The 11,282-nt window shown below is 37.6% G+C and overlaps 1 protein-coding gene across 2 annotated transcripts; it reads left to right on the plus strand.

Annotated features, from left to right (window-relative positions):
- The first annotated feature begins 377 nt into the window (after positions 1-377).
- Positions 378-11,188, plus strand: LOC311093492 (uncharacterized protein). Of its 2 annotated transcripts, XM_084130941.1 has the most exons (14): positions 378-579; positions 732-800; positions 939-1,007; positions 3,492-3,516; positions 6,125-6,211; positions 6,633-6,781; positions 6,868-6,984; positions 7,084-7,117; positions 7,216-7,996; positions 8,159-8,228; positions 9,565-9,642; positions 9,732-9,833; positions 9,916-10,513; positions 10,710-11,188. In XM_084130941.1, the coding sequence occupies exons 2-14, from the start codon at positions 741-743 to the stop codon at positions 10,934-10,936; spliced, it is 2,397 nt and encodes a 798-aa protein (XP_083987067.1). In that variant the 5' UTR covers positions 378-579; positions 732-740; the 3' UTR covers positions 10,937-11,188. The 2 variants fall into 2 exon arrangements, with proteins under 2 accessions (XP_083987067.1, XP_083987068.1); XM_084130942.1 differs by lacking the exon at positions 3,492-3,516.
- Positions 11,189-11,282: the final 94 nt, after the last annotated feature.

The raw sequence follows: 11,282 nt of genomic DNA on the forward strand, positions 1-11,282 counted from the left end.
TGTTTTTTTGAGTTTCATCATAATACTGTTCCAAGCTCGGTTTTGTCCCAAACCTGTATGACTTTTGTTCTGTGGAACACACTAGAATATATAAGACAGAAGAGTCTCAGTCACCATTCACTTTCATTGTTTGCTTTTTACCAGAGAATGTCTAATTCTTTTTACTGTGAATGGTGACTGAGGCTGTCAGTTCCTAACTTACACTATACACAACTTAGTGTTAGTTAGACATAACATAATTTTATGTTCTACGGGAGAAGAAAAAAGGTCATACAGGTTGGGAACAACAAAATTATCTTAGTTTATTTTATTATTATTATTATTTATTTATTTTACGAACTATTCGCACCCATCCACTAGGTGGTACAAACGTTTTCGCAGAAAATATAATTTCACCACAGAAGAAGCAAAGGATGAAAGAAGTGGCCTAACGTAAAAATTGAATTTCACAAAATTTTGTTTGTAACATCACTTTAATATCACTGTTCAAGGAAATAGTTTTGTGTTGGGGGATTTAAAAGCGCAGATCGCTAATTCGCTAATCTATCGCTAATTCTTGCGGGCGAGGCGTTACAGTAGGTGCGTCGCAATTTTGATTACGTAAACGTGTATGAAATGTGTGATGCATCTAAATTGATTAATGTTTTCTGCACTGTATTAATCTCGCACGACTGTCTAAGAACATATTATGTGCATAGCTTCCTATAAAACAACATTGTGTCTTGTTTTAGTTTGCAGAAATGTCTGATTTGCTGACAGTGTACGACGATGACCAGGCCAACACCTTCATCGATTGCATGGTAAATTAAATCCGTCTTATTTTGACCGTAGTGCACAAAAACAGATAGTAATGTTCATCCTGTTTATTATAACTCTATGTAAATGCATTGATGTGACTTGATTATAGACAAGTAATATTGATAACTTTCTTTCCTCAGATCTGCGATAAAAGAATAAGGGGCGAAACACATTACAAAATCCACGTGACTACACTGCAACATTTGAAGGTAAGGAGAGAAAATATATTGTAGTGTCTGAAGTAATATCAATAATTGACCACCAAATTTAGAAAATTTAAAATGATTTCCGGAGGATCATGTGACACTGAAGAATGGAGTAATGGCTGCGTTTTTTTCTGTATTTTTGAATGTAAAATTTTGTGCTTAGGCTACATAGCACTAGTATTTCTGTTTTTATGTAAGTATTATTAATAATGTTTTTTAGTAGTTTTAGACAATAATACTTGATTGTTTTTTTGTTTTATTCACTTTTCTGCTTCATTCAACTTTAGGACTTCTAAGGATTAGAGATCAACCAGCGAACAACATTTTGCCTGTTCATTTCCTTTGTCTCGGACACTGTTTACTAGTCTGACAAGCCAGACCCACATCAAGATGTTGGGTCTGGGAACACACCATTGGCAGGGCTCAATCCAAGGGGCAGGATAAACGGATGTCTTTCAAATTCCCTTCACGCAATAGGATAGCGCTACAACCAACCAGAGAGTTTTCCCACCAGCGGAGCTAGTTGATAGATTAAACTTTTGCCGTATCCGGTCGGCAAAACTCCGACACATCTTCCTTTTTTAAGAATGACTTCAGTGCCGTTCTTTGTTCTTTTCTCAAAGAAATGCTTAACTCCAAGTCTTCCAGAGTCGCGGCCGAAGCCGATTCGAAAGACCACTGTTCGCCAGCAGCGGCAGCCATCTTCTTTGTTTTCAAGTAGCAGGGAATTCACGCGGAACCGTCACATCTCTGCCGTCGTTATGTTAAGCCCGCCCACCGACTCTATACACGATGTGATTGGCCTGACTAGAGTTTGGTTTTTCCAGCTCGCAAGCCAACGGAGAGATGCTAGACGACACTGGCTGCAAAATAAAATTTGCTGCCGCTAGGGTGCGTCTAGATTTCTAGGCTAAATGTTTACAGGTTATGACCTTGTATATGGGTTATTCTGCATTGCTTTACCAGTCCCAAAAACTACTCATTCTTCTTTAAAGCAGATTAGGATGAGTTGTGTGGACACTGGACTATTTTGGAGTCTGTTCGATGACATTTCTTTATCTTTACTATAAGCAACAGTATGACCACGAAGACGTCAGAGACCCCAGCGTCCTCTTTCAGGGACACTTTTCTTGGTCCACTTCAGGTTCTTTTAAAAAGGATTCAAGTGTGAAAACATCCTGAGACACTGAGATGCCAGTTACATGACATTTTGAAGACCAAATACACTCTACCATTTTATATGTTTATCTTTCTGCTTTATCACGTGGATCTTCAGTCTCCTGAATGGATGGTGCTGCTTGAAACAATATATTCTTGTACACTTCTGTATGTTTGAGAAGATTCAGGAGCACTATAACATTTGTTTATTCTTGTAGTCTGAGGGCATCCTCAAACTACTTCAAATAGTTGTCATCGGCACAAAATTGTGCTGTAGTTTGTCAGACGACAGCCAGTGCGGTTGTTGGTGATGATGTGCTTCTTTTCAAGACTGCTTAATGACCATTAGATGCATGTTGTATACTAAAATGGCAGGAGTTGTGAAAATCTGAGTTCCAGTCTGTTTGACTGGCCGCGATGCGAGAGTCAGACTGCACAGGTTGCAGCAAAGAATGTTCACAAGGAAGAACTTGTTGCTTTATTTTTCCAAAGTTTGTGACATTCATGACAAATTTTAAATCTTTGAAAGTTACTCAAAGGTTTTGTTTGAGGCAATTTGTAGCAACAAGCAATCTTCGAGCACAAATATATTTTATTTATGCCTGGGAGGTAGTTAGTACTTACTACTTTTGGTCAAATGGAAATTCTGACCATAATTTCTTTTCTGTATGTTATAACTTCCACATGCTTTCACTGTCGGTTCATTGGGTTCTGAACAGAAAGGATTTTACCTACTGGATTGTAGGTAATCCAAAAATGTACTGTTTTTTATAAAATAACACAGGTTCTACCTGAATAAATATGGCACTGAATCCTGCATAAATCGAAGGACACATTTTCATGTTTTTTTCTAGTCTTTGAATGACTTGTATTAAGTACATTCTCACTGGACTGTTCAGAACTCTTATGCTTTTACACTTTTGTGGCACATTACTCTTCAACTTTGTGAAATTCCTCATTATTTCATCTCATGAACAAGTGAAACCCAACCTTGTGGATTGCTTCTGGAAAATTTGGATTCCTTATTCCACACACATTATGATGTCCATACTTTTGGTTCTTCAACCTTTACCTTTTCTTCAGAGTGATGCACAATACTGGTCCCATAGATCTCCTGAGGTTAAGTGCCTTAATCGAGCCCAATGATGAAAGAAGGTCTCCCCCTTTTGGGGTTTGGACCATCAACTATCTCAACACTCTTTGTTGCTTTGTCATTATTAACTTTTGTTTACTTTATTTCAGTATTGCAAGTAACTCCTATGAAGTGATCATAAGTAAAACGTATAATCATCTGTCCCTGTTTTTCCTCCACTGTTTATCTCTTCAAAGAAAGAGGAGTCCTATGCTTCACAGGGTAAGTAGTAAAAATCACAACTTTGTGATACAATCTTTTTTTTCTTATAGTTTCCCTATTGTGTTCAGTAAAAAAAATCACGTTTTGTTCAAACAGAGTTGGAGTCAGTGTAATAAGATTATACTAAGGGTGTTTTCACACTTGGCAGGTTTGGTTTGATTACAACTAACTCTGTTAGTGCGGTTCATTTAAATAAATGTGAACGCTGCCATCTGAAACCTGGTGCCACCAAACAGGTGGACCTTGAACCACATTTTCAGGTGCAGTTCAACTGAAATATGAACACAACATGGACCAAACACATCTAAAAGATCCAAAAACTGGGTGTAATTTCACAAGATGCGACCCTAAAAAGGACAGAATGCTCAAGCATACCTGGTTCTTCTCGTTACAGTCGCGATGTTGTCCATTACAGTTCAGTACAGGCATTGGAACCGCGTCTTCTTGTCATAAAAGCTGTCCAATCCAATCAGACCTTATCCTTATGCCTTTTGTTTTATAGCTTTAGGTCTAGTGTTAAAAATGACAGTGTGAACGCTAATCGAACCAGGACTAAATATATAATTTTCTTTTTTGGAGGCAGCAGAAACTGAACTACAAGTGTGAGCACACCCAAAGTGTCGCAGAATTTAATTATTTAATTATTAGTTATTTTGACATTTTAATGTGCTTAGAAGCACAATTCTGTATCCTATCAGGAAATTCAACAGAAATCTCAAGGAATTTTGTAAGTATTCAAATTGTCACGTATCATTCCATAGGTCAGGTAGGGTTTCCATTGAGGAAGATGTCCTTCTGCCATCAAAACATATGGTCGTCAAACTCACAGGATTCACCACTGATGATAGGAATCATCACAAGAACTGTTTTTTCTTTTGTTTTGTTTTTTCTGAAATAATATGAAGACCTAGCTGATAGATTTGTTGGCAGTCAGCTGTGGATTTGAAGATTAAGAAGAAACAGAATCCTGTTGGAATCACACAGAACTGAGATGAGAAATGCATACGTGGATTTTTATGGATGTAGTGAAACCATGGGATTTTCAAGAAACAGGAATAGAATAAGATGTGACTCTATTTCAGGAATTTAGGGGGGACGCGGGTGACTTTATTTGGCTTTAGGTGTAAGGCATGAAACGGAATTTGCGATGTATATCCTAGTGAAACGGCTTCTCGAATGAGGAAAACAATGTAGGGCGGGACTTGAGTTTGTCTATCAGGAATTGATTGGACCGTTGTCGTTTGCTAATTGCAAACGTTTCATGCGAGTGACATGTTGCTGGAGGGGAAGGATTGAGACTCGTCTGGCTGTTGGACAGCCTTATTGGCCAGCCTTCTCTTCTCTGATGACAAGTACATCAGTGCAGTGTCACTGTGAGGGGGCCGGTTTTCTATTTAAAGATTACAAATGCACATTTAAAAAACAATTATGTGCACAGATACATCATTTTCAATAAACACTGCAACAATGCAATGGTGACATAAGAACTACATCTGAACAATGAATTCATCGGTTTGCCTCATTGTTCATGCCATCCAGTAATTTTTTTTCCACCATATTTATTTAAATGTGCAATGTGAGATGAATTTGTACGTTTCTCCACACCCCAAAATACAGTATACATGCTGTAAATAGCACAATGCTTCCAGTGTGCTCAGCAGATTTTATTACTTTTTTTATTTCACTTTCATAGTGTCCCCTTTATATCTGTGATTACCAAAGGAGGCATTGAGGACTAGAGAAGCAAGTATGCCATACATATTATGTGTATGGACAGATTCCCAGGTGCATAAGTTTGGATTTCTACAGCATCTTTCAGACTGATCTCAATCCTGGGATACTGTTTTACCATAGCGATGTGAGAAAGCTAGTGCAACGGTTGTACCAGCTCATCACCTGTGCAAAACCACCTGTTTCTTGCACTGCGCAAAGATGCATGACTTCTCTGTGAAGTTACTGGACTTTGGTGTTGAAGGATGTTGCCCAAAGCTTCTTAGATTCTAGAGATCTGAGATACCATATGAATCCTTGAGTGGATGGCACAATTTAGTAATGCTTCAGCATTACTTAACAATTTGAGACCAGTTTGTCTTTCACCAAATGATGTCTTTTTTGATTGCTGAACATTAGACGGCCTCCCCTGGATTTTCATGAAATGTGACGTTTCAGCAGAAATATATGGGAATGTCCTTTAAATATTGGTAAGAAGGATAACAAGAATTATTTTATTTGTTTACCTGAAAAGAGGCCTCGAGTCTAAATCAGCTTCTACTTAACCAGAAATGGTGTTCATGAAAATGAACTTTATCTTTTACTGTTTGATGATAGGTCAAATGGAAACAATTTTGAAGCAAACATCAACATTTCGGAGGGATCTTCATCAAATTTCATTCAAATTTGTGTTCCTCTGGTACAAACTGCTTATAAAAAAGCATAATGCTTGAAAATGCACCATTTTTGAACGGTGTGGGCATATTTCAGACATTTTGTGTTACTTAGAAGATTCTGTATATTTACAGATTATAAGATTTATAAGACTTATAAGATTTTTGTATATTTGTAACCTTTTGAAATGAACATGTTTTATGAGCTTATTCTGTCCTTATAGGAAAGATTCCGAGACAACCTCCACTGCCGGAATGGACAGATATCATAGAATATTTGAAATACCTGAAACTTGATGAGCCCATTATTGGTAAGATGACTTTAATGGTTAGGATACCATTGAAATCATGATGAGTGAAACGGTCTTAAAGGGATAGTTCACCCTATAATGAAAGTTTAGTCATCATTTACTCACCTCATGTCTTTACAAATCTTTTCTTTTGTAAAACACGAAAGAAGATATTTTGGAAAATGTTTTGGAACTGTTTTCGTCCATACAATGGAAGTGAATGGGGTCCAAAATAACACTGGAATTTGGTCCCCATTGACTTTCATTATATGGCCAAAAACAAATACTGAGACATTTTTCAAAATATCTTCTTTTATGTTCCGCAGAAGAAAACCAATCATATGAAATGGCATGAGGTGAGAGAAATGTTTATTATTAGGTGAACTATTCAGTATTTTACAATTTAATTAAACTGCTTACTCTTCCTTTTTTCTTTGTTCAGGTCTCGGCTCCCTGAGACAGATCCCAGATCATATCACTGATGATGGCAAAGCCGTGTTAAAATACAAGTGCCGATTGTGTAATGTTGATATGGACCTTTTTAGTATGGTGGCCCATGTCGTTGGACGCAAGCACCGGCAAAAATACTTGGTATGGTGGCATTTTTCCTCATTTTACTTTTACCCTTATTCTGTTCAGAGTAAAATAAAGTGGTTACATTAGATCTGTCTTATCAGGAACTGAAAAGGCCAGATTTGGTGACATGGCATGACAGCGCACAGAAACAACCAGGTCTCGTTGCCAGAGCAAAAGCTGCAGTAGTCGAAAAGCAGGAGGGATGGGGAACGCCAGTGGTATTAACATCTTTGTTGCTTATAAAATGAATTATTTTTAATAGTTTACATTAAACATCTAGAAATATGAATTACTATTCAGCTGTAATTTCATTTCAGGCACTCAGAAGAGACCATTTTCCAAATTTCCAAGGTGAAATTTTGACTTTTTAAACCACAGCTGCTTTTTAAAAAAATTTATACAGAATTCCAGTTTGTGTAAAATTGTAAACAAAATTTTGTACCTTACAGGAAGAGATTTACAGTCCAGTGTTCATGAACAACCCTACTATGGACGAGACTCTAGTAGGGAGCCACCTTTGGCAGAAGATAATATTCATAAACAGACGTACTTAGAAGAACAGGGAGGACCATATTATACTGGTGAAAAGTATGACCATTATGATAGACCTAATCCAGATGATGCAGTCCACCAGCAATCCTATCCAGAAGGAAACCGACATCAACAACCATATGAAGAAGCCGACATTCGAGGAAGAGGCTTACGAGGGGATAATTATCCTGAAAGAGCTGAAAGAGAAATGCATACTAGGCCCTATGCAGAACAGGGTCCAAGGAGACTTCGAGAAGACTATGAAGAAGTTCTTGGCCAAGGACAGTTCTCAAGAGGTGATAGACTTGTGTCTATAGATGTCCAAGAGAAAGTTTATAATGAAGGCATGCCAAGAAACCGATTTAATGACAAAGACCTCCGAATCCAGCGCCCTGGAGAATCTGAATATCAGGCTGAGCCAGTTGAATATAGGCGATACGCAACTTATGAAGAGGAAAAACTTGCCACGAATCCCATGCCAATGCATGGAAAAGGTTTTCATGACGAGGAGAGAAGAGGGACTGTCAGAGAATTGCACAGAGGGACTTGGGACAAAGCTAATGAGATGCAAGGTTACCCCCACATGCTTGAGCCCAGAGATCCAAGAGCATATTCACAGGAAGCTGTTCCAGCTAAAAAGAAAAAGAAGAGCAGATTCTCTGATGCAACCACAGAGGAAATAGCACTCGCACATATGAGGTAGCTTGTTGGATCATTTCATAGTCACATTCAGAAAATCATATCACTTTGTTGCACAATGTTATGAAATTTGATGCAATTATTAGTATTTTTACACCCATTTGCATTAGTCTGTTGTCTTTAATTGTATGTTGTTTTGTTTTTTTACAATTCTTATTTTAGACATTCCAAAAAAAACATCCAAAAAGAGAAGTCAAGAGGAGCACAGTTCAGAGCAAAACATCCACCTCCGGTAAAACTGCAAAGCCACTAAACCCTTGGGTTTACACACAAAAACAAGTATATTGAGAATTTAAGATAACTTGTTTTAAAGGGTAACTCTCGCCAAAATGCAACCTAGGGTCTTTTTTGTTAATCTACCCGAGGCAAACTTTCGTTTAAAAGCATAATTAGAATGGAAACGCCACTTTTAAGTTTGAGCGTATTTTCATTTTCGGTCAAATTGCCTTTTGAATGGGAGTGCTTGAGGCACTTCTATGATAGCATTAAAAATCACTATTTTTAAAACACTAAGAAGGCTCGACACAACATGAAACTTTGCTCAAAGTATCACCAGAGACTCTACACATGAACTCGAGCATTGAGAACATTATGTACACAGAGTTTACTAAAAAGAAAGATTTTGAACAACTCACTGTGTTTCCGTCCGCCGGCATTTTGACAGTCAAAAATAGTCTGAATGCGAATGAACTGACTCTGAATTTTAGTATTGCTTCTTATATGAGGATCCTTTTTCAAATACAAGGTCAATATTGATTTTACTCTCCTCCCTGTTACGGAGATCGACTATTTTTGACTGACAAAATGCCGGCGGACGGAAACACAGTGAGTTGTTCAAAATCTTTCTTTTTAGTAAACTCTGTGTACACAATGTTCTCAATGCTCGAGTTCATGTGTAGAGCCTCTGGTGATACTTCAAGCAAAGTTTCAAAGTGCATTTACATGCAGTTTAAGTTTGATTTCAGTTAGACTAAAGCAATAACTTAACTTAAAATATGTATACAAAGGTCTGTTTTTGTGAAGTCCGACTAATGGTGTGGTAATATTTACTGTTATTCAGTGAATTTTCACGGTCGAATTTCAGTCGTTTCAATAGGATCCATGTGATTGGGAATTTCGCCTAAGTGTGAAAAAATAATAATAATTCCCCACACAGGGTTCACGTAAATTTGTCAAGTTGACCAACAAAAAGATGCTCTGTTTGAAAGGGACTTCTGTGTGAACAGTGCTTCATACACCACTACACTATTGATAGCCAATGGATCTTTTTTGTTAGTGAAATTTCACTTTTTTTGCACCTTGACATAAATAGTGATTTGTAGCTTGTGTTTGTCCTTGTCCAGCATGTACTGTATACATATTAATCAGACTACAATTGGCTTCTACTGTCTTTGTACATGCAAACGTATTTAATATTTCAAATATTCAACCAAACATTGTCACACTGTATATCCTTTGACAGACTGTAGCTTGACTACGCAAAAAACTCGCTATAACTGTGTATGTAATTGTACTTGGTGCTCGTTGGCATGCTCATCTTGTTGTTTTTTGTGTTCCTCTCTATACAGTCATTCAATAACCAATTTGTGGACCCTGGAAGTGTATCCCATCTTGATCCAAAACATGAAAACGTTCTGGACATACTTGTGAGTGCAGAATATTTGACCAACATGAAAACAATTATTTACTTGATAGACTGGAGTTTTCATTTGAACATATTCTTTTCAAATTACAGAGTGACATCCAGATTGAAAATATGGATGACGCCAGATTTCTTAAAGAAAAGTTGTGCACAGTTTTGAAAGAGTTCCAAGCAAAAAAATCCGCAACAGCTGGGGTAAGCACAGTGTTATCTTTTAAGAATCATTCTCATTTAATTTGGTCTAAATAATTATCTTTTTGTTGTCTTTCATCTAAAGGGCCCATCTTCACAATCTGTCAGTGATCACAGAGGGGTAAAGCAGACGGAGCAACGCAGAGATGCATATAAAGACCCAAGGGATGATCCAGATGGCATGTATTCAGAAAACAGGGGTTTCCAAGAGATCAGACAATATGAAAACGATCCCAGAAGTTTCCAAGAATCCAGACAATATGGAGATGACCCTAGAGATTTTCGAGAGGTCCGACAAAGTGAGGATGACCCCAGAGGTCATAGAGAGACCAGATATTATGAAGATGATTACAAGGAGCCAAACCGATTTGACGGTTATCCCAGTGGTCTTCAAGAAGCAAGGCCGTACGCTGATGATCCCAGAGAATTTAAAAAGTCAAGGTTACAAGAGAATCCTAAAGGTCTTCCAGAGAGGAGACCATATGATGATGATCATAGGGAAAAGGAACAACATTACGAAGAATATTCAAGAACTTCCAGAGAAGAAGCTCCAAGAAGAACTCAAGAGACAAGATATTATGATGACGATTACAGAGGCTTTGGAAATTTGGATTCTGAAAGAAGCCGTTCATTTGAGCATTTTGAGGGCAGAGGCCCTGCAGGTGTTGAGAGAGGTTTTCAAGGTAAACTAACACCCAGCTGTCATAGGGCAAACTAGTCTTCCTGAGGAGCAGATGATATTATTTACAGTGTTTCTAAGAATATGTAAAAATATTCAAAAAAATCCCCCCACTTTTTGAGCTAGTATAATTTTTTTCCTGTATAGTGCCCTCATTCGTCATGATCTCCAGATTGATTCTTCCTGATTATTGTTTTCAGAGAGCTTTGGCAAGCCTCCTGGTAACTTCCCACCAACTTCTCTTCAAGAAGAAGCAAGGATGCATTTTGGGAGAGGACAGCACAGGTCCCATCAGAATGACAGTCAAGCAGGCGATGAACCGTACGACCCATTCCAGCCATCAGCCTCACCACCTCCAGAAGCGAGCACCTCCACCAGTCTTGACAAGATCGCCTCAACTCTTCTGGAGCTTGTGGCTCGTAGATAAATTGATGAGTCGGATACTTCATGATGTGATACGGTTTTAGCTTAACAATAGCCTACAGTGATTGATGTTCCAGTAAATTGAATACTGTTTTCTGCTATTTTTCAACTACTTTTCAGTTTGTCATGTAAAGATTTGTAGCCTAGTTTCTATTGTCTTTTCAATTTGGTTTGTCTATTGTGAAATTGTAATGAGTTTAGATCAAATGATTTGATAAGAAATATGTTGATTTAAAAAAATAAACCGTTCAACCCACTCTTTTTGAATTTTTTTAATCAATATTTTATTTTTTATTAAATAAACATTGGTTGTAAGATATAACAATGGTTTTAGTGTCCTGATTTCAAAC

This window comes from Abramis brama (assembly GCF_963993115.1).
Source record: "Abramis brama genome assembly, chromosome: 12".
NCBI classification, from domain to species: domain Eukaryota; kingdom Metazoa; phylum Chordata; class Actinopteri; order Cypriniformes; family Leuciscidae; genus Abramis; species Abramis brama.

Excerpts from the sequence above, each read along its gene's own strand:
- LOC311093492 (XM_084130941.1), top strand. The coding sequence starts at position 741 with ATGTCTGATTTGCTGACAGTGTACGACGATGACCAGGCCAACACCTTC. Across the intron at positions 6,782-6,867 it reads AGCACCGGCAAAAATACTTG|GAACTGAAAAGGCCAGATTT; the intron begins GTATGGTGGCAT and ends CTGTCTTATCAG. Across the intron at positions 9,834-9,915 it reads AAAAATCCGCAACAGCTGGG|GGCCCATCTTCACAATCTGT; the intron begins GTAAGCACAGTG and ends TTTCATCTAAAG.